Below are 23,877 nucleotides of genomic sequence, written 5' to 3'. Positions count from 1 at the left end.
AATACTCTAAATCACTATCGATGAGAGAAATGTAAATTAAGACAACTCTGAGATACCACTACACACCTGTCAGATTGGCTAAGATGACAGGAAAAGATAATGATGAATGTTGGAGGGGATGTGGGAAAACTGGGACACTGATGCATTGTTGTTGGAGTTGTGAACGGATCCAACCTTTCTGGAGAGCAATCTGGAATTATGCTCAAAAAGTTATCAAACTGTGCATACCCTTTGATCCAGCAGTGCTACTACTGGGCTTATGCCCCAAAGAAATCTTAAAGGAGGGAAAGGGACCTGTAGGTGCCAAAATGAAATTGAACGGATGCCCATCAATTGGAGAATGGTTGGGTAAATTGTGGCATATGAATGTTATGGAATATTATTGTTCTGTAAGAAATGACCAGCAGGATAAATACAGAGAGCCTTGGAAAGACTTACATGAACTGATGCTAAGTGAAATAAGCAGAACCAGGAGATCATTATACATTTCAACAACGATACTGTATGAGGATGTATTCTGATGGAAGTGGATTTCTTTGACAAAGAGAAGATTCAATTCAGTTCCACTTGATCAATGATGGACAGAATCAGTTACACCCAGAGAAGGAAGACTGGGAAATGAATGTGGACTCCTTGCATTTTTGTTTTTTCCCCCAGTTATTTTTACCTTCTGAATCCTATTGTTTTTGTGCAACAAGAGAACTGTATGGATTTGCACACAGATATCTTGTATCTAAGATATACTTTAACATGTTTAACATATATGAGATTGCCTGCCATCTAGGGAAGGGGGTGGAGGGAGGGAAGGGAAAAGTTGGAACAGAAGTGAGTGCAAGGAACTATGTTGTAAAAATTACCCATGCATATGTTCTGTCAATAAAAAGCTATAATAATAAAAAAAAGAAAGCAACATTGGAGACATAATCGACAGTCAAATCCCATATCACCTCTTCTCTCAGAATCAAAGAATGTCTTAGCTAGAAGAAATCTTGGGATATGGAATTTCAAAGCTGGAAAAGATATTAAAACATAAAATGTTAAAGATTGTACTGAATAATTACAGAGTTTTAGAATTGGAAAAAAACTTCAGAGAATTTTTTAAATAACTTTTTATTGATAGAAGCCATGCCAGGGTAATTTTTTACAACATTATCCCTTGCACTCACTTCTGTTCCGATTTTTCTCCTCCCTTCCTCCATCCCCTCCCCCAGATGGCAAGCAGTCCTATACATGTTAAATATGTCATGGTATAGCCTAGATACAATATATGTGTGCAGGACCAAACAGTTCCCTTGTTGCACAGGAAGAATTGAATTCAGAAGGTAGAAATAACCCGGGAAGAAAAACAAAAATGTAGACAGTTTACATCTATTTCCCAGTGTAGCTGATTTTCTTTGGGTGTAGCTGCTTCTATCCATCCTTGATCAATTGAAACTGAGTTAGATCTTCTCTTTGTCAAAGAAATCCACTTCCTTCAGAATACATCCTCATACAGTATCATTGTTGAAGTATATAATGATCTGGTTCTGCTTATTTCACTCAGCATCAGTTCCTGTAAGTCTCTCCAAGGCTCTCTGTATTCATCCTGCTGGTCATTTCTTACAGAACAATAATATTCCATAACATTCATATGCCACAATTTACCCAACCATTCTCTAATTGATGGGCATCCGTTCAGTTTCCAGTTTCTAGCCACCACAAACAGGGCTGCCACAAACATTTTGGCACATACAGGTCCCTTTCCCTTCTTTAGTATCTCCTTGGGGTATAAAGCCAGTAGTAGCACTGCTGGATCAAAGGGTATGCGTAGTTTGATAACTTTTTGAGCATAATTCCAGATTGCTCTTCAGAATGGTTGGGTTCGTTCACAACTCCACCAACAATGCATCACTGTCCCAGTTTTCCCACATCCCCTCCAACATTCATCATTATTTTTTCCTGTCATCTTAGCCAATCTGACAGGAGTGTAATGGTATCTCAGAATTGTCTTAATTTACATTTCTCTGATCAATAGTGATTTGGAACACTCTTTCATATGAGTGGAAATGGTTTCAATTTCATCATCTGAAAATTGTCTGTCCATATCCTTTGACCATTATCAACTGGATAATGGCTTTATTTCTTATAGAGTCAATTCTCTATATATTTTGGAAATGAAGCCTTTATCAGAACCTTTAACTGTGAAGATGTTTTCCCAGTTTGTTGCTTCCCTTCTAATCTTATTTGCATTAGTTTTGTTTGTACAAAGGCTTTTTAATTTGATGTAATCAAAATTTTTTATTTTGTGGCCAGTAATGATCTCTAGTTGATCTTTGGTCACAAATTTTTTCCTCCTCCACAAGTCTGAGAGGTAAACTATCCTATGTTCCTCTAATTTATTTATAATCTTGTTCTTTATGCCTAAGTCATGGACCCATTTTGATCTTATCTTGGTATACGGTGTTAAGTGTGAGTCCATGCCAGAGAATTTTACCTAGCCAAGAATATACTCTGACATACCTGACAAATTTACCATGTACTGAAAGATCTCAAGTGAGGGAAAAAGTAAAAGACTTTTCAAGGAAACCATTTTAATTTTTGTATCATTCTACTTGTTAAGAAATTTTTCAAACTTTGGACAGAAAACACCACCCTAATACAGAAAGTGGATTATAGAGACTGAATGTAAATCAACACATGCTCTGCTAACTTTTCTTTTTTCTTTTATGATTTTCCCTTTTGTTCTCATTTTTCTCTCCCAACACGATTCATAAGGAAATAAGTAAAAGAATTTAGTGTACATGTATAATCAAACATAGTTTTAATCCATATATAACTGGGAGAAAATTAAAAAAAACTTAGAAAATTTTCATACTTTTTGTCTAACCATGCATCACAATGGGCACCATTTGCCCATTATTTCTGATTCTGATCCTTTGGATAATTGAGATTACATAGAACAAGTGTAATTTCTCTCCTTCATAATGAAATTATAAATTTTTTATTAGATGAGTTCTATCACCTTCTCCTCACTCAAGTCATTTTTACTTCAGGATTTGTAACTCTTATTTCTTCAACTGTTGTCATAAAGCACAATTAGTAAGGTTGATAATCCTGAATGGTCTCCAGCTCACCAATATGCTTCGTAAAATGTGGCTAACACAAATAAACCAACATAATAAGACAATGGTAAGATCGTATCATTTTTATGAATTTAAAGAACACTACTATGTTGGTCAAATTGAGATCCTTTGCTCTTTTGAAATACACTTATGTTCTTTTGTGTAATTTTTTATGGATGCAGAATAATCTTATGATTTACAAGTTTTCTTTCCTTGATATTTGAAGATGTTTCTCTAAGCTGTTGAGATATTAATTGCTGTATACTTTATTATTTGTCACTGAAATTGTTAAATTTGAATATCATATGTCTTCAAGTTTACATATGGCACAAAGGCAATGATCTGTGAATTCTCTTGATAGCAGAGTTGTTGTCTGTATTCAGAAACTCTGATTAATTTCCACACTTTGCTTCCTGATTATAGTACTCACATATATTAAAAGAAAAAAACAGCTTCCATGTTCTTCTGGGAGCCTTAAATTCTTTATCTTTTTGTATTTTCAAGGTCAATATCTCTATATTATGTTGAATTCATTATTTATTTTACATTGTTGTCTCTTGTTCTAATTTGACAAAAATTTCTCTATTTCAGTATTTTTATTCCAAATTTATCCATCTCTAATTTCTTTATTTTTTCACAGATTCATCTTTGTAATCTGCTAGTTGATTTTTTAATATTTGTGGCAAGAGTTCTAAATCTTCTAAAGTTTTTTTTTGTTGTTATTCTGAGTCCATAGAACTTTATCTTTTATTAGACAGTTATTCACTTTCCTGCATGTTATTTGTAAAAAGAATTCTATATTGTCTTTGAGATTTTATCCTTTATTCTCTCTAGTTGTAGGATTCTCTATGTTGATTTATTTGATTTACAAAGCTTTTTTTGAGTCTTTTTCTTTTTATACTTCTGATGTTTCAATCTCCTTTTGTGTTCCTCTATCTCTATCTCCCATTTCCTCTGCTTCTTTTTTCCAGGGAAGAAAACAAAATAATGAAAACCCTTGTATATAGTAACACATATACATAGTCCATTTAAAAAAGTTCCATTTTGTACTATATGACGACCAATTCTGATGGACCTGGCCATCCTCAGCAATGAGATGAACCAATTCAATTCCAATGGAGCAGAAATGAACTGAACCAGCTACTCCCAGTGAAAGAACTCTGGGAGATGACTAAGAACCATTACATTGAATTCCCAATCCCTATATTTTTACCCACCTGCATTTTTGATTTCCTTCACAGGCTAATTGTACAATATTTCAGAATCTGATTCTTTTTGTACAGCAAAATAACGGTTTGGTCATGTATACTTATTGTGTATCTAATTTATACTTTAATATATTTAACATCTATTGGTCATTCTGCCATCTGGGGGAGTGGGTGGGGGGAAGGAGGGGAAAAATTGGAAGAAGAGGTTTGGCAATTGTCAATGCTGTAAAGTTACCCATGTATATAACCTGTAAATAAAAGGCTATTAAAATAAAATAAAATAAAATTTCATTTTGGATAGGCTCAAAATTAAACATATCTCAATCTATATATTTAATTCATCAACTCTTGTCAGGAGGTGGGTGATTGGATCTCTGGAGGCATACCTACTCATTGTGTTTATCAAGGTTCTTAAATCTTTCAGTTATTTGATTTTATAATCCTGGTTTTTTTTTGTCATAAATTGCCAGTGATTCTGCTCATTTTACATTAATTCATCTAAGTTTGACCCCCAAAACCACCACTGGTTCTATACTTTTAAAGGGATCACAGAAATAAGAAAAGCTTCCTTATGGATATAAAAATCTGTAGCAGGTATTTTCGTGGTGACAAAAACCAGAAAACTCAAAGCGTTTATGAGCCAAAACTCATAAAATGAGAAATGGCTGAACAAAGTATACTATATGAATCTAATGGGAAAACATTGTGTCATAGGAAATGATCAAATGAATGATTTCCCTTCTAATGTTACTTGCATTGATTTTGTTTGTGTAACATTCTTAATTTTATGTAATAAAATTGCAATTTTTAGATTTTCTGTGATCTTCTCTATCTCTTATTGCTCATGATTTCTTTCCTTATATAGAACTACATAAGACTTATTTATCTTTGTTCTGTTAACTTATAATGTTTATGCATACATAGGAAGCTTACTTCAGTACATAAAGTGAGATATTACTCTAAACATAGTCCTGCTAGACTGCTTTTTAGAGTAGGTTTGTGTGTGTGTATCTCTGTGTGTGTGTGTCTGTGATTTATTTTATTTGTTTAGAAAAGTGAATTCTTAAATAAGGATTAAGGTCTTCAGATTTATCAAAGACATTGCTATTGTGTTAATTCGCTTATTCATCCAGTGAAACAAACCCATTAGTGATCAACCTCTGTGTTTTCTAACCATTGTCAAATAGTTTTGATGATTATTGTTTCATTTTATAATGTGAGCTTTAGTATTGCTAAGTTCCCTTCCACCTTTCCCTTTACATTTATTTCTCTTGAGACTCTTGCCTGTTTGATCCTTTAGATGAATTTTGCTATCTTTTTCTAGCTTTGCAAATCTGACTGATACAATAGCTTTGGTAGTCTGATTGGTACAATAGTGAAGAAATTAATTTGGGCATCTTTTTATTATATTGGAATGACTTGATCATGAGCAATTTATGTTTTCTCCAATTATTCATCTGTTTATGTAAAGACTTCAGCAGTTATATTTTAAAAGTTTATGTGTGTTAGTAGATAGACTCTTGAATATTTTATATTTATATAATATAAAATGCATTCTATGGTTATTTTGAAATTAATTTCTTTTTCTAATTCTTCCTGCTAGGTTCCCTTGGTAATATACAGAAATACTAATGATTTATGTTAACATCTCGTTTTATGGAAGGAAAAACTGAAGTCTAAAGGGTATAAAAGACAATAATAATTCCAGCTCACATTTATATAACACTTAAAGTCTGCAAAATGTTTTATATCAGTGATCTCATTTGACTCTTAGAACAATCCTCTGAGGTAGGTGCTATTATTATTTTTATTTTACTAGTGAGGAAAGTGTGGCTCAGAAGGATTTAGTGACTTAGAGTTAATGAGTATCTTCTACAAGATTCAAAGCAGTTCTTTCTACCTCTCAGACAAGTCCTCAGTCCATGATATCATGCTTACAGTTATATAGACACTATGTAGAAAAACTGAGATTCAACTCCATATTTTTTATTCTAAACCTGGTCCTTCTTAAAGCAATGGAATATGAGAAATCTGACTGTCAGAGTTTACAGGCTAGAGGAATACATGCTATTCTTTTGAGATAAGAAGGGACTAAAATACTATATTTCTTGAGGGAGTCAATGCCAATCTCTCGGGATCTTAGGTCAAAACATTCAGCAGGCCGTAGTAGCTGTAAATGTACTCAGCTTCTTGAGATCAATGATTCCACTAGGTCATCCTGTGGGCAGCTTGGAATGGAGTATAAAATCTTGGTTCAAATGTCCTTACCTCTTCTCCCACTTCTTTGCCTCCTGCCCCAAACCCAGTTTCATAGTAGCATGATACAGAAACTTGGAATGAAGAGACTAGAATATTATTTGCTTCTAACACTAATTGCTTATAAAATTTAGGGTAAATAATTTCCCTTCTTTAAACCTCAGTTTTCTCATCTATAAAATGAGAAATGTAGACCCTTTGATCTTTAAAACCTTTTTCAGCTTTAAAGTTCTGAGTGAAAATGAGTAATTATCAAGAGAATCATATTTTTTTTCTCATTTTCATAACCACCATGAAATCCAGGCTTTTATCTACACACCTTTGGAATACTCTAATAGTCTCTTCAATGCTACCTTGGAAATAATCTCTTTCCAAGGTTCCCTATTCTGTGAAGTACAATACTACTTGAGGTTCTGAACCAAATGGGGATACATAACTTCTCCTCAAGGATCATTTCAACTAGGAAGTTCAACTTATATTAAGTCCCTCCTATATCTAATATGCTGTTGGAGTTGATGGGGATAGGATATGATAAATAACACAATTCCGGCACAGGATAGGATATGATAAATAACACAATTCAGGCACCTTGTCTAGTAGAAGTTGAAATCTACTGTCTGCTGCTACCTAGAGATAGTCATTTCCCCATATGATGGCAGGTTGCTGTCCAGCTAAAATTCATTCAGGGGAAATTGGGAGGAAGAGTTACCTCACATGCAGGCATTTAAAAAAAAATCTGATAAAACATATCTCATGTATGTGGCAAAAAACTACAAGTGTTGGTGAAATTTGAATCCTCTTCTTTTCCCTTAGGTTTGGGAAAACTGCTTAGTTGTTCATCAAGTTTCCATGTCTATTTTGATTTTCTAGTATGAACTTTTGCTTCTGAAATGTTCTCTATTCCCCAACTCGATCTTTTCAACTTTATGCTCTATATTTCTTCTGGTAACTAATCCCTGGATTTGTATTACTAAGCCAATCATTTTAATCCTACCCCTACTGGAGGCCTTCTGGTTATTTCTCCTTTTTCTTTGGCTTGAGAGGTTTCAGCTGATTGCTCCAGCCCTGACAATTCTCTTCAAAAGTAAAAGAATTCTCTAGGACAAAAGTTATGCAAGTATCCTAGCTCCAGGAAAAAATAATCTTCAGCATTTTCCAGGTTGGAGAGGAGAATAAGTCAGGAGATCATCTTTAGATCCATCTCTCATGCTATTTTAAATACATCCAGTTTAATTGTTTCTGAGTAGGAGCAGTATCTTCTGGGAATCACAGACCAAGATGCATTGTACACAAGGCTGACTCTGAGCTGCCATATTCTTGCACTTTTGCCCAGGGTACTTGAGCTATGATAATAAGCTGCTGCTGAGAGTTATTAAGAGATATCACAGCTATAATTTTGGGGGAATCTGTACCAGACTGAAGTCAGGAATAAACCTCATTGAGATATTCTTGTTATATAATCATAGGCAATGGGCAAAGATGGAGGTATCACTGCCATGTGGGCATATGAGTTCACTGCAGTCCCTGTTAAATTGATTTGGTGTACCTCTCCCATGCCCCCAGTTAACATCAAGAGTATGAAGGCTGAAAAAAGAGACAATTCTTTGATCAAATCATCAGAATGATTATTCTTATTTATATGCCAAAGGAGTTGTTTGCAGCAGGACTGTGATTGGCTGTAAAAAAAGGATAGAAAGATTTTGGATTCCTAGTGAATCCTTAGAATCCACAGCTACCCAGAAGTTCTTTTTCTTGACTCTTTATTGGTAGGTATTTGACATGATCACCTACTAGCTAAGGATGCCAAAATTTCTCTGGCTTATGTTCTTCAAATTTATGTTCCATTTTCAGAAGGGAAAATAACCCTCAGGCCATTAAGAGCTCTCTATGGTAACCTAAAGAGGCAGTGATAAAATAGAATTCCCTCTACTAGTGAGTACAAGGCTGGTAACATTTGAATCTCCTTCTTTTTACATTCTTGAGATTCATTCCTAAACAAATTATCATTTCATCACACTAGAGGAGTATTGATTTAGACCACAGTGTATAGCATTGTTCAGCATTTTTCTTAGTACCCAAAGCCCTCTGGGCTAGACTTCTGTCATGTCAAGGGCCAATATAATTTTTTCTAATGGCCAACATCTTGGCAAGCACAAAGCATCGTCTGCTTTACTTGATACTGAAATTCAGATGATCTGATTTCTGAAACAAGCTATTTCTGCTATTTCATCTACCATAGAATGTTTGATGATTTTAACTAGAATTCAACATTATCTTCACTATATAACATAGGAAGTCTTCCCCTTTAATACTGAAAGATTGAACTGATGGGATATTGGCATCTATGTCACTATTTCCTGGTCCCAATTAGACTGTAGGTAGGCCATTTTGTATTGGAGAACTGCTCGGCCTTTAGAATACAGTGTGACAGCCACAGGTAGCCAGGTGAAGATAATTCAATCAATAATAGAAGATGAGGAAAGAAAGAGCATTGGGAAATGTAATAAAAATTAATTTTTAAGTCTTAAGACAAAATTTTGGTAGCAAATGTTTTGCATATCAGTGTTGGTTTATATATACCATGTGTATGATTTGTAGCCATATAAAATTACTAGAGAAATTGCTTTATTAAAAATTTGTTCACAATTTAGCCTAAGAAAAACTATGAAACACTTCTTTTTTCCAAAATGAAAGCTTCTCTTTCTATTTAATTACTGTCTATCATGTGTGTATGTGTGTGGGGGGCGGGGGATGGTGCTGGACTGTCTTAATAGTTTGTCTATTCACCTGCATTTCAGGTCTGTTTCTATACAATAAAATATGATAAACTTTATTTTAAATAAAAAAAAATTAGCTCATAAGCCTTACCAAAATAGACAGTGAGTCAGATTTGATCTTTGGGTTGTTAATTTGCCAGCCCTTTCTAGCCAATTCATCCATTTGGTTTTTCCTGTGTAGATTGCTAGGCTGAATTCTTTTGAAAGGTTCTCCTCTGTGATATTCCAAAGCTTGAAGCAATCACTATCTTATTAGCCACAAACAGGAGAATTTGAAAGAACTCATCATTTTTAGTGAAGAACTCTGAGTAAGGAGCATATAACTCTGTTTCAAGTGTCAGTTGACACTGATAATCAGAGGATCACTGAGAAAAGTTATGATCTATAATAAGATGACTCATCTACCCAGGTGTATTACATAATTGTAAATGATGTAGAAGAGCTATTTTTTTCTGGACAAAAGCCCATCAGACTTTTACTCTGCTGAATCAAATGCTTTTTTCCTATGATGAATAAACTAGTAGAGTAAAATTGTAATCTTTGCACCACTCAGTCGATTGAAAGACTGAGAAGAAGAGATTTGTTATAAAATGCCATTTGCAAATCCGGTCTTCCCTTTTCATATTTCAATCAATGATACTCTGGATATGTGTAGAGATCATTCTCATAAAGATGCAAGAATGATAAGTGGCTTGGTAATTATTGTTGCCCTATTCCTCTTTCTCTAACCATATCATCTGCAATTTTCTACTTATTCATTTAGTTATCTTCTCTGCTTTCAGATAGCTTGAGAATCAATTCTTCAGTGCTTTTGAAGTTGTATCATTTCATCCCTGGATTAATCTATATTTGAATTGCTTCAGTGATGCTCTTGTCTTTATTTTCTCCAGTGTTATTTCTATAGCTTCATCTCATACATCATAAAAAGTACACAGAATTATCTCATAATAATAACTCATAGGTTTTATTAATTCTATTTTTGGTAGACGAGGAGTTGAGATTCAAGCAAAGCTGAATTACTTGACTAGGGTAACAAAGTAAGTAAGCATCATAGCCAATATTTGTCTGAATCTAAGTTTAGTGTAGGTTCCATTACATCATTTCTGCCATTTTTCAATCATGTTTGATTTGTGGTGATATTCATTCAATGTCCAATTCTTCATGATTAGGGTTTTCTTGGCAAGGATATTAGAGTACTTTGCCATTTCCTTCTCCATCTCATTTAACAGATGAGCAAACTGAGGCAAACAGGATGTATTGATTGCCCAAGGTCACACAGCTTGTCAGAGGGCCAGATTTGAACTCAGGAAGAGGACTCTTCCTGACTCCAGGCTTGTTATTCTATTCACTGTCTCACTTAGCTGACCTCTGATATATCATACCTGCTTTCTAAATCTCACAAGTACAAATATACATGAACAAATAGGCAACTGATGTGGGTATTCCAGGTGACAGAGTAATCAGAAAACATGTAAAAATTGCTTTGTCACTAGCAAACTTCTTGATCTTAAGCAAGTCATCTGCCACCTCAATGTTTCTCTTTAATCATCTATAACAAACATTTGTCTGTAAATAGGATTTATAGTCATTAAGATATGAGTTTCCAAGAATTATCTAAAACAGAAAGTCAAATTATACAGACATTCACTTGAGAATGGGACAGAATGAAATAGCATAAAGGATCCAAGAACTCTAAAAATGGGATTTGCCATTGTTACTTTAATAATATATATTATTTCCTCATGTACATACACACACACACACACATACACACACACAATTTATTTACATGCTCCTGCTGCTCACACCCACTCCCTTACATAGTTGCATACACATTCACTCATACATAATTTACTCACACACAAACTCAAATACTCACACACAGTCACATATATATACACACACAATATTCATTTATACACACACACATTCACTCATACAACTCACATACTCATTTACACATATTCACTTATACTCACAGTCATACACATAAACTTGTTCATTTATAAACATACACTCACTCACATACAACTGTATACATACACTCTTTCACACATATTCATTCACTTACATAGTCACACTCACTCATACTCACATAGACACATACTCATTCACTTACACACATACATTTCACATACACTCATTTACTTACATACACACACTCATGGTTGCATACTCCCACTCATACACACATTCACTTACACAGTCACAAAATTGACCAAAATCACAATGGTAGTAACTAGCAGAATCAGGAATCAAGCTCAAGACCTATAATTCAGTTCTCTTTTTGCTGCATCGTGCTGCTTCTAGGTCATGTAATTTGTAAGTTAGTAATAATATTTTATAATTTTTTCCTAATTATATTCTTATCCTAGATCCAAATGTGCTTTCTGTTAGCCATCCTGTTCACAAATGGGGAAGGGTAGCCTAGAAAGAAAAGAATTCTATGGCATATTACATTTTATAAAACATTTTGCTCACAACAGTAATATCAGATGTTGAATGCAAGTGTGAATATTCTTGTTTTACAGATAAGGATGAATCAGAATAAAGCAGGAGCTCAGTGCAGGATACAAAAATGGGAATCCCATAACTCACATTCAGTTGATGTTTATTAATCACTGAATATTTATCATAAAACATAATACATAAAACAGAGGCAAGAAAGTAAAGTCCAGAGTTGTGAAGACTCTTAGAAATGCCAATAACAATAGTTCATATTTAAAAAAATACCTTTAGCAAAAGTTCTACTACTTAGAAAGAACCCTAAAGGCTATCTATTTCCCCTATGTCACAGATAAAAAAAATCTCAGGGCTACAGTCAAAAAGTTATCTGTTCAAAGTCACATGACGAATCAGTGTCAGAGGAGGGAACAACATTCACATCTCCTAGTCCATGAAAAGTGTACTTTTTTCAAGTGGTATTTTTTAAAAAAATTTTCCAAGTGCATGTAAAGATAATTTTCAAGTTATTTTTGTAAGAATTTCTGTTTCAATTTTTTCTTCCTCCCTCCCTTACCTACTTACTTCCCAAGACAGCAAGTAATCTGAAATAGGTTAAATGTGCACAATTCTTTTAAACATATTTCCATATTATGACAATCATAGTTTTGACTCTACTTTATTTCTCCTGCTTGAGTACTTCTTATGACAGAGAACTTAATATAAAGCAATGCAATCCATATTTTGTTGGACTTACCTAGGCTAATTCCACTTACAAATGATACGTGTTCTCCGTGGCTACTTTTGGAAGATGCCCAGGATTGTTTTAATTCCTTTGGGCCTGATGTTATAGGCAAAACAAAATAGATTTAATGTATTTGTTTCAGTCATCCCTCCCCTCTCCTGCCTCTATATCTCTTTCCTCCCAAGGCAGGCTGCTGAAACAATAGCCTTAGCTGGATTAAATGAGATGAACCACAGCAGCTTCCATCTCTTTGCCCAGGAGCCAAGATATCAAATATGATGAAAGCTAATTAGAATGAGTAAGTCACATCAGTGCCGGTAGGGAATACTTTTATTAGAGTCCCTGTAGATTAGAACCACGTGGGGTCATTAAATTTTACCTTGCTCTCCTTAGTGTAGGCAACCACTTTATCCTCCTCTTTGGGATGGAAAATCAGAGTTTCGACAAAGAATGTGATGAGCTGTTTCTGAAAGGTGGCCCCCTCATCAGTACTCAGGAAAAGGCTCTGGTCCCGGTCATTAAGAGAAGAGCTTACAAGAATTATCTGAAACAGAGAGACAAATTATAGGGACATTGAGTTGACAAATCGTCACTAGCAATTCCATGATCTGTCAGTCTTTCTCAGTGTGATTACTTCTTTCTGTAACCTCTGCCCCTATTTTAAGTTTTACTGAAATCTGTTGAAAATTACAGTGCACATTGAAACCTCATGATGGCTACCATTTTATTTCAAGATGGTGGCAAGGAGTATAGTATAGACTTAAGTGGTATATTTGGGAAGTTTAACACCACACCAATTTTCATTAGTTAACTAATTCATTGAAAAACTAAAACAGGAAGATGGATAGAACAACACCAAAAACCAACCTATTGAGTTGAAACCGTGATTCAACATTGTCTAAATTATGTAACAGTATGTTGTCTCTAGTAACAAAGTTATCTTTTTTTATTTTGAAACTGCGTCTCCATATTGTCCAGCTTGGAAGTATAATAGCATCTGTATAGCATTTACAATGTACCACTTACAATTGTTATCCCATTTGATCCTCACAATAACACAGGCAAGTACAATCTATCCTTATCTTCATTTAACAGATGAGGAAAGTTGGACAGAAGTTATGTGACTTACCTAACGATATACAGTTTGTATTTGAATTCAGGTCCTCCTGAATTCTTGACTCCAGGTCCAGTGCTCTAATCACTGGATAATCTAGATGAGACTATCCCCTTTACCCCAATCATTATAGCTTTGACTTGCTTTGTTCCTAAGCTGGGCTGGTTTGGCCCAGTTTATGGGAATCCTGGTGACTTCCCATTCTAAGGAGCCAAAGAGAACTGTGCTGAACTTTTGACTGCCACCCAATTAACTTTAGTCTTTCTCTGTCTTAGAACTTTTGAGTTCAAGAGACCTGCCAACCTCAGCTTCCTTGATTAAAGGGTTTTCTGGCATTTACTATCATATCCTACCATTAACAAAATTCTATTAAAATTACATATTTCTTTCAAAGACTCTTTGGATTGGAAGGACCTCAGAGCTAACCTAGTACCCTTTCCTAAAATTTCCCCAATGCCTCCCTGTGGCAGGGAGGAAGTCTCAGATCTTCAAAGTCCTGGCATTTCCTGGGAAGGTTTCCAACACAAGGCCAGCAGTGGATTATGTTTCTGTCACCCAAGGACCAGCCTAGTTATGTTAAGGAAGGCTAACAAGAACAAAGCTGATCACTAGGGGATGAAGAGTGATTATTTCTTTCAGTTGTACCAACTTTTAAAGACCGTTTTGAGAAGATCTGCAATTCCAGATAGGGGATGGAACATCCCAATAGAGAAATCACAAATCTATTGATATATTGATGCAAGTTATTAGAAGCTGTAATGGCTGAGGGTTTTAGAACACATTCAAGTTGGTAAAGTGCTGTAACAGACTAGCTCATTTGAGCCTAATAAAAACCCTATGAGGTAATTACCATAGGCATTATTATCTCAATATTTTACAACTGATGAAAGTGAGATTCCCTTTAAGTATTCATGAAGGAAGAGAAGGAGAACGAGTGAGGGGTAAAAGAAGAAGGAGAGGTAGGGGAAGAAAGAAGTATTTTAATAATATTTTTAAATATTAAGAAATATTTTTAAGTTACAGGAACTATACCACGCACTTTACAAACACTGTATTTATTTTTGCATTGTATATCTAAAGTTTACAGGAATTGCCTTGATCACTGAAACACTGAAAAGAGCCAAATCTTTCATAGTTGATCATTGTACAGTTTTGCTGTGGATATTGCATTCCTGGTTCTGCTTGTTTTGTTCAGCAGCAGTTTGTGTAAATCTTTCCAGACTTTTCTAAAATCAACTTGTTCATCATTTTTAATAGAATGATAATATTCCATTACTTTCATATGCCACAACTTATTCAGCCATTCCCTAACTGATGGAAAGCTACTCATTTTCTAATACTTTGCTATCACAAAAAGGGTGGCTACAAACATTTTTGCACATAAGGGTCCTTTCCCTTCTCTATGACTTTCTTGAGATACAGATCCAGTAGTGGCACTTCTGAGTCAAGAAAACATTTGATTTAGTCCTCAAAATATTTCTGGGAGATAAATGCTATTACTATCTTCCTTTTACAGCTGAGGAAACTGAGGCAGACAGAGGTTAAGTGACTTGATAAAGGCCACATAGCCACTAATTGTCTGAGACTGGATTTGAACTGATGTATACCTGACTCTAAGCATTGTGTCACTTAGTTGCTTTGTCTATGTTCACAAGTATAAAGGAAACATGATAGAGTAGATAAGAAACTTGGCTTCAGAGTTAGAAAGACCCAGATTCAAACCCTAGTTGAAATACATTTCTTGTGTGATCCTGGACAAATCACTTAACCTCAGTGCTCGAGGCAACTCTTAACCCTATGTTACAGAAAAGAGACGTATCTGCACTGATACTTGAAATTTTTCAATGGAAGTTCCTCACATGTGAAATCACTGATTAAAAATAGTTACATGGCTATAAATAATTTGAACCCATGTTTCTCTAGGTCTAGGACAGACTCTGTCCCTTTTACCATGCTACTACAAAGGCTACATCAGTCTCAAGCTATGGAGATATGACCTCCCAAGAGCTTTTCTAAAGGTCCTTTTCTACACAAAAAGAAAAAAAAAAGTTGAAGAATACAGGACACTGACAATGGATTGCTATGACCTGGACTAGGAGAATGAGTCATATAAGTAATATGTCCCTTCAGGAACTCAATTAGCTCAAATCAAGAGGATTTGGTTTTAAAAAACTAATCACCAAAATCAAGATTGTTCTCACTTGGGAGTGTTGGTGAGAACTGGAATCAGAAATTCTTAGTTTAAAAAAACAGCATGCTATTTGCTACCTCATTGACCCTGGACAAAGGACTTTACTATTCTGTAGCACATTTTTGTCATCTTGAAAAGGAAGGGATTGATGATGACTTCTGGAGGCAGGTATGTGTTTTAGTGGATTGACTGTGGGGTTTGCAATCAATGAGTTTGGAGTTCAAACGCTACCTCAAACACATACTAGTTGTGTGATCCTGGGCAGATCGTTTATCCTCTCTTTGTACAGATTCTTTTTCTCTGAAATGGGGATAATAATCACACCTGTCTCTAAGAGTTGTTGTGAGGATCAAATTTATTTGGAAAGCTCAATTCAAACCTTACAGTGATATTTATTATTTTATTATTATTAATGCCCCCTCCAATGGTAAATCCTATAATCACTAGAAACTTTTCAAAAAGGTAAGGTTACAAGAACCTTTTGTAAATCATTTGTCTCAAAATAATCTTGGGAAGCAAATAATCCAAGGATTTTTATTCCCATTTTAAAGACGAAGAAAAGAGGTGCAATAAGATTATTTGCATCATTCACTATCACAGAGGCAGTTAGGACTCAAAGTCCAAATGTCTGACCTCAAGTCCCCTGTTCTTTCCTCTACAGCTTTCCTTTCTGTATTCTCCACCATGCCTCACAGGCTCTCCCGTTGTTCTACCTGTAATCATCCTTGGGTAATAAAGTAGAGAGGAAGAAAGGATATAAAGCTCCCCTATAAAGGGAAACATCTGAAACACAAAAATAGACTCATCAAGAGAAAGAACTAGTTTTAAAGGAGCAAAATGAGAGCTAGAAGAGAAGGAATTAAAAATAAAAAAGTGGAGGAGAGTAGGGGAATTCCATAGAAAGAAATATCTGAATATATGACAGAATTTGATGATTATGATGAAAAAGAAGTAAAAGGAAAAGAGAAAAATTTAAAACAATTTACGATCTGGTCCATCTACTTATAAGAGGGGGAAATATCAGATCCGCGCTGGATGCCTGGGAAGTATCCCTTTTTTGGATAAGATGGACTAGGACTTCAAAAACTGATGGCTACAGGTCAGTTCTAATTGCCTCTGACCACGTTGTGCCATGTACTCTTTACATATGTTTTACCTGAGACACAACATGAAATGGTCTAATGTAAAACACAGAATATCAGAGCTGAAAGCAACCTCAAAAAGAAGACTCACAGGATGTCAGAACTGTAAGGGACCTTCTAACATTGAGTGCAGGATATAAGAGAGGGAATGAATCTTTGATGTCATATAATTTAATCCCTTCCTTTTTAGATGAGGAAACTTAGACCTAGAAAGAGGAAATTAGAGACAGAGTTAGTGTAACCTGACTCCCCAATAAAGTGTTCTATCTCTGAATTTCCTTTGCAGTCTAAGACTCTCTATTTCCCACTTTAATCTTACTTCATTAGTATATTTACCTGGAATCAATTGGCCTCTTTTCTAGATAGTCTCATAGTCATTCTCAGTTCTGATAGTTCCTTATTTTTTGCTTTGCAATTAACTACCTTATCCCCTAAAATATATCTGTGGCAGGATTGAATGAAATGACTCCTCAGTAAACACCATTGATGATGATCTTGATAAGCCTACATGGTCTAAGATCTTGAAGGTTACTTTTTGTATTATGGAACCCTTTACCAGTCTATTTAAGCCTATAAATCCCTTTTAAGAAAAAAATATTTCTTTAAAAAAAAGAACTTCATAATTGAAGGAAGTTTCATAGAGTAACAAAAGTAAAAATGTATTTTATTTTCCTAATTCAACTCTATGAGCCCTCTGAAATCTATCAGTAGAAATTGTTCCTGTACCTTAAGTTAAGAACACTTAAGTTAATAATGGGATGGATGGTTTTCAGGGGAGAATATAGTATCTTCTTCTTAGACCTATAATTAGGATTGCATGACCAGCGTTTTGCAACAGCACTCTTTGACAAAACAGAAAAAGCAGAAAAGAGCAGGTAAGTGTTAAAACTGATAAAATAGGAAGTTATGAGATCTTTCCTGGATGAATTCTCCCCCCACTGTGTTGTATTCATCATCTTCCTCAACTTAGGTACACTTTAAAGTTTAAATCACCTATCCCGTGGGTGGTTTGCCATATTTATCCCACTATAAGAATTCCTTGTCATGACTAATCTCTTAAATAACTGGTCTGAGACCCAAACTGTTCCAATACCCTGCTCTGGATCCTCCTAGCCTCTATATACTTAAGATAATATAAGCTGTGATCATTCTAGTCTGTTCTCCAACCCATAGTGTCAGCTAAAAACCTTCAAAAGATTCTACATTTTGCAAGATACTACTGCTCTGGCCCCATGTTTTCAGCTCTTGCCTTCTACTTAAAATATTTCTATGCATCCCCTGAACAAGAATGAAGGATCAATTTAAACTCATTCTGCATTTTGCTTCTGCCCCAACCCGATCTTCTTGGATCCCCATAAAGTGTTCCTAATAGAGACCAATACAAACAAACAACTTTTCAACAAAGGCATTAATAGAGGCAGATTTTTTTTGGGGGGATGGGCATATTTCATTCTGGGAATCCCATCTGACAAAAGTTATTGTGAGATGGATGTAACACAATGCATTTTAGAGACTATAGCAGATCTGGAGTCAGGCAGATGCTTGTTCAAAGACCACCTCTGATTATTATGAGCTCCATGATCATGGGTCCAACACTAATCTGAATATCAGCAGCTTTCTACCAGTTGGAGACAGGCTGTTTGTTACCTGCATTGGAGGAGAAAGGTAGACAAAGGGCCTTTTGATACTAAGGAAACCTCAGACCCTTGATGTGTTGAAGAACAGGATTATGTATAAAGCAGGATAACCAGCCTTGCAAAAACAACCGAAAACTGGAAATAATGTTATACAAGATGGTGGGTACAAAGAAATCAGGATAACTGGTCCAGACCACTCTACCTCAAGCATTTGTCATAGGCTCTCATCAGCTGCCTAATGAGGTCCTGTGATGTGTAGAGGGTTCAGTGGAAGACTCAAAAGATCTTGGTTTCAAGTATTAATTCTTGCACATTAATTGTGCACATTGAACACATTATTTCCCCTCTTTGAGACTCGGTTTGTCCACTCATAAAGTGGGATTTTTTTTTTGTTAACTTATTCCATTCATATCCAACTCTTCCCAATCCCATTTGGGGTATTCTTAGGAAAGACATGAATTTCCTTCTCCTACTCATTTTACACACGAGAAAACTCAGGTAAATTAGATTAAGTGACTTGCTCAGGGTCACACAGTTAATAAATGCCTGAGACTAGATTTGAATTCAGAAGATAAGAGTCTTACTCAGGCCCAATACTCTATCCACTATGGTGCCATCTAGCTGCCTTAACATGGGAGAAAGACTGATATATCTATCTATGTATCTATATATAAATACAAATTTATCAAGATAAATACAGACCTTTTTCACCTCTCTCTGTTATGAGGAAAACCCCTCTTATACTCAGTCCATAGTGAAATGTGAGCTCTTCATGTATGGCTTAGTTGTTATTTTAAGTGTGATTCTGCTTAGATCAAAGCTAACAGATCCTTTCCAAACTGCTACCACCAAGTATTGTTGATCTAAGGCATAGTGTGGACTAGTGTTAGATGAATTGCCAAGATGTCCAATTTGGGGAGAAAAGGTTCCATGGAGAGTAGGAAGTCATCATCAATATATTACAAGGGAAAAAACAGATTTGAAGACAGATGACCTGGATCCAAATCAACTCTGCCATTTCACATCTGTGTGATTTTAGTCAAATTGCTGTATGTGTTTGGCCTTCTGTTTCTGCCTCTCTAAAATAAAGGGTAGGAATATAATCATTAAGGATCTTCTAGCTCCAACTCTTTGATCCTAGCAGCATCTATTAAGCAGTAGCTATTAAGATTGTATCTGCTAGGCACTTTGATAAGCACTAGAGATACAAAAAACAGATTATCCTCCAAAATAATACCTGCCCTCAAAGAGGTTGATTCGGTATGTATGTATATATGCATATAAAAAGAAAATTCACAAATATAAGATTGTTTTGTAGGGAAAAGCAAAACACTGATGTCTAATGAAATGTGTTGGGATCTTTAAATCTTATGGCAACGGATAGTGCTGGAGATGAGGCAAGAGTGTTGTTGTTAAGTCATGTCAGTCATGTCTGACTCTTTCTGACCCCATATTTTTTTTTTTTGTATGTGTGTGTATGTGTTTTTGTTTTTGTTTTTTTTTTTTTTAGCAAAGTTATTGGAATGGTTTGCCATTTCCTTCTCCAGCTCATTTTACAGATAAGGAAAATGAGGCAAACAATGTTAAGTGACTTGCCCAGGGTCATGCATCTAGTAAGAGGCAAGAGTAGTACTTTGCAAAAAAATAAGAAAAAAGAAAAAATAGAAGAAGCTGTTAATCTTCCACAGATGTGAATATCACTGATTGAAGTATGGCCTCCATCTTATGTGAGGAGGAAAGAAGTTATTCATGCTCAGACAGCTAGCTACAAAAACTCGAAATTTTAAATGTGGACTTAGAGGAAAAGGGATTTATTTAAAAGATATCAGTGTGACATTCCCTCCTTTTGTTCTCTCTTACAACCATAGTGTTCTCTAGGATACTTACCAGAAAAAGTGAAATTCTTTTGAAAGGAAATTGAATGTATGAGAGTATCATTCTCTGGGTGATGTGAATCCAATGAATTTAAATGAACAAATGGCAATCCAATATATTATTTAATCCTAATGAACACCCTAATGAGCTTTCCCCTCTTTCTTTAATTAGCCTGCAACTAACACAAAGGCATTGTCTGAAGCCAACCCACCTTAGAAAAGACGCCGAGCATCTGTATGAATGAGATTGTCCATCCAGACTGATTCCTCGGATGATTTTGGTTGCTCAAGACAAAAGATAATTTATCTCCCCATTTCAAGTCACCGCCAGGAGATCTGGCCATAGTACTTTGCTTCCACTCTGTGAAGGATGGAAATCTGGGTTTTGTTGTCCAGAGAGTCATCTCTTAGCTAACCCTGCAAAATGCGACCTTTATAGGCCTGCTCCTCCATAACAGCCCATCTATCATAAAACCTTTTTCTCCAGCTTGAAATACTGCCTACATGATACAGATTAAATCAGCCTCCCTGATCACAGTAGCTCAGACTACCTCTTGGCTTTAATTATCAAACAGAGCTTAAAGTTGAATATTTGTGCCTTGCAGGAAGTTCAGTTATTTAGAATTAGAATTGGAGAGTGGTTATTTTCTAAGTAACCTGGGAAACACAATTCTCCCTTACCTTTTTCTACCTCCCAGGTTGTTGTTACAATCATAAAAAAATTTCTTTCTAGAATGGACTTTAGAAATCATCCAAATTTTGTGATTTAGAGCTGGAAGAACCCTTAGAGATCATCTAATGACACATGTTATTACTCCTATTGAATGGGAAACTGAAGTGCAAGAGGGGGCATGAATTAAGCATAGTCACATAGCAAGTTGGAGAACCAGAATTCAAAGTGCTATTTTCTGACTTCAAATCCAGGCCTCTTTTCTGACTCCAATTTAGTTCTCTTTGCACTATACAGATAGATATGAATGATAATTTTCTGGTCCTAGTCTTTGCAATCACGATCTTGGGCTATTTTACCCACTTATCATTGTAAGTGGGAAAAATAAAGGGAAAGAAAAGATATCAACAAGAATAAACATTAAAACAACAAAGCTTTAATTAAGGCTTGCAGAGGACATGACTTGAGAACTGTTTTTCAAAATTTGGATTAAGTGAAAATTTCGATTATACCAAACTGAAAAGTTTTTGTACAAACAAAACTAATGCAGACAAGATTAGAAGGGAAGCAATAAACTGGGAAAATATTTTTACAGTCAAAGGTTCTGATAAAGGCCTCATTTCCAAAATATATAGAGAATTAACTCTAATTTATAAAAAAATCAAGCCATTCTCCAATTGAAAAATGGTCAAAGGATATGAACAGACAATTCTCAGATGAAGAAATTGAAACTATTTCTAGTCATATGAAAAGATGCTCCAAGTCATTATTAATCAGAGAAATGCAAATTAAGACAACTCTAAGATACCACTACACACCTGTCAGATTGGCTAAGATGACAGGAAAAAATAATGATGATTGTTGGAGGGGATGCGGGAAAACTGGGACATTGATGCATTGTTGGTGGATTTGTGAACGAATCCAACCATTTTGGAGAGTAGTTTGGAACTATGCTCAAAAAGTTATCAAACTGTGCATACCCTTTGATCCAGCAGTGTTACTACTGGGATTATATCCCAAAGAGATTATAAAGAAGGGAAAGGGACCTGTATGTGCACGAATGTTTGTGGCAGCCCTTTTTGTAGTGGCTAGAAACTGGAAACTGAATGGATGTCCATCAGTTGGAGAATGGCTGAATAAATTGTGGTATATGAAAATTATGGAATATTACTGTTCTGTAAGAAATGACCAACAGGATGATTTCAGAAAGGCCTGGAGAGACTTACACGAACTGATGCTGAGTGAAATGAGCAGGACCAGGAGATCATTATATACTTCAACAACAATACTATATGATGACCAGTTCTGATGGACCAGGCCATCCTCAGCAACGAGATCAACCAAATCATTTCTAATGGAGCAGTAATGAACTGAACTAGCTATACCCAGAAAAAGAACTCTGGGAGATGACTAAAAACCATTACATTGAATTCCCAATCCCTATATTTATGCACACCTGCATTTTTGATTTCCTTCACAAGCTAATTGTACAATAATTCAGAGTCTGATTCTTTTTGTACAGCAAAATAATGTTTTGGTCATGTATACTTATTATGTATCTAAGTTATATTTTAATATATTTAACATCTACTGGTCATCCTGCCATTTAGGGGAGGGGGTGGGGGGGTAAGAGGTGAAAAATTGGAACAAGAGGTTTGGCAATTGTTAATGCTGTAAAGTTACCCATGTATATATCCTGTAAATAAAAGGCTATTAAATTAAAAAAAAATTGGATTAAGCATTTTTTTTAGTATTATATTTATACTGGCTTTTATCTCTATATGCACAAATGGTACCTGGGATATTTAGCAGTGTGCCACACAGGTCTTAATAGTTTTAAGGCAGAAGCAATGTAGTAGACAGACACAGCAGTGGATTCTGGAGCAAAGAGGACTGGATTCAAGCTCCTAGTTCTGGTGATTGTGACTTGTGTGACTTTGGTCAAGTTCCTTCCACTCTTAGAGAGAATTTTCACTTTTCTCCTCTTTAAATTAATAAATTGAATAAGACACACTGTTAAAATCCCTTCCAAATCTAATTGCTATGATTTAATGAATAAATCACACACATATATTATATATATGAATATATATATATACATATATATATATATATACATATATATATTTGAAGAACTAGTTAGAGACCGTATGGAAAGAGAGCTGGATGTATAGTATGAGAGAAGCTGGAATGGAATCTTGGTTTCATCTGTGTGACTTTGGGAATATTAAGTTGATGAGTCTTGATTTCTGTATCTGTTAAATGGGAATAATAATGAGTACTTAGATTATCAACTTCATGGAAGTATGTGGAAAATACTTTGCAAAGCTTAAAGTTTTGTCAGTTTACCCCAGATCAGTTTACCTCAAATATAACTCTAAAGCCAGGCAATAAATAATAAAAATGAGTATGATTTGTGCAAAGAGAAAGGAAAAGAATAAACATGTATGAAGATTCTGTCTACCAGTTAGTGTATGAATCATTTCATAAACATCACCTCATTTGATTTTCATAATAATTCCGTGAGGTAGGTGCTCTTATGCTCCCCATTTTATAGTTGAATATATCAAGGTAGATAGAGGTCAAGTGACTTGTTCAGGCTCACACAATTAATAATAATAGTAATAATAATAACAATAATAGCTATTATTTACATAGTGATTACCATGTACAAATCAATGTGGTGATTGAGTCATAGTTATTATTTCATTTGATCTTTA

General features: G+C 35.1%; 1 protein-coding gene across 3 annotated transcripts in view; it reads right to left on the bottom strand.

Annotated features, from left to right (window-relative positions):
- Window positions 1-23,877, bottom strand: part of SORCS2 (sortilin related VPS10 domain containing receptor 2) — a 1,208,352-nt gene that overhangs the window by 213,802 nt on the left and 970,673 nt on the right. For all 3 annotated transcript variants that reach the window (XM_031943246.1, XM_031943247.1, XM_031943248.1), the window contains exon 4: window positions 12,909-13,073. In XM_031943246.1, coding sequence (XP_031799106.1) covers window positions 12,909-13,073 — 165 coding nt within the window. The remainder of the gene's footprint in view (window positions 1-12,908; window positions 13,074-23,877) is intronic.

This window comes from Sarcophilus harrisii, chromosome 6 (assembly GCF_902635505.1).
Source record: "Sarcophilus harrisii chromosome 6, mSarHar1.11, whole genome shotgun sequence".
Classification (NCBI taxonomy): domain Eukaryota; kingdom Metazoa; phylum Chordata; class Mammalia; order Dasyuromorphia; family Dasyuridae; genus Sarcophilus; species Sarcophilus harrisii.
The sequence above is the reverse complement of the archived record's forward strand: the minus strand, read 5'-3'. Positions and strand labels throughout refer to the sequence as shown.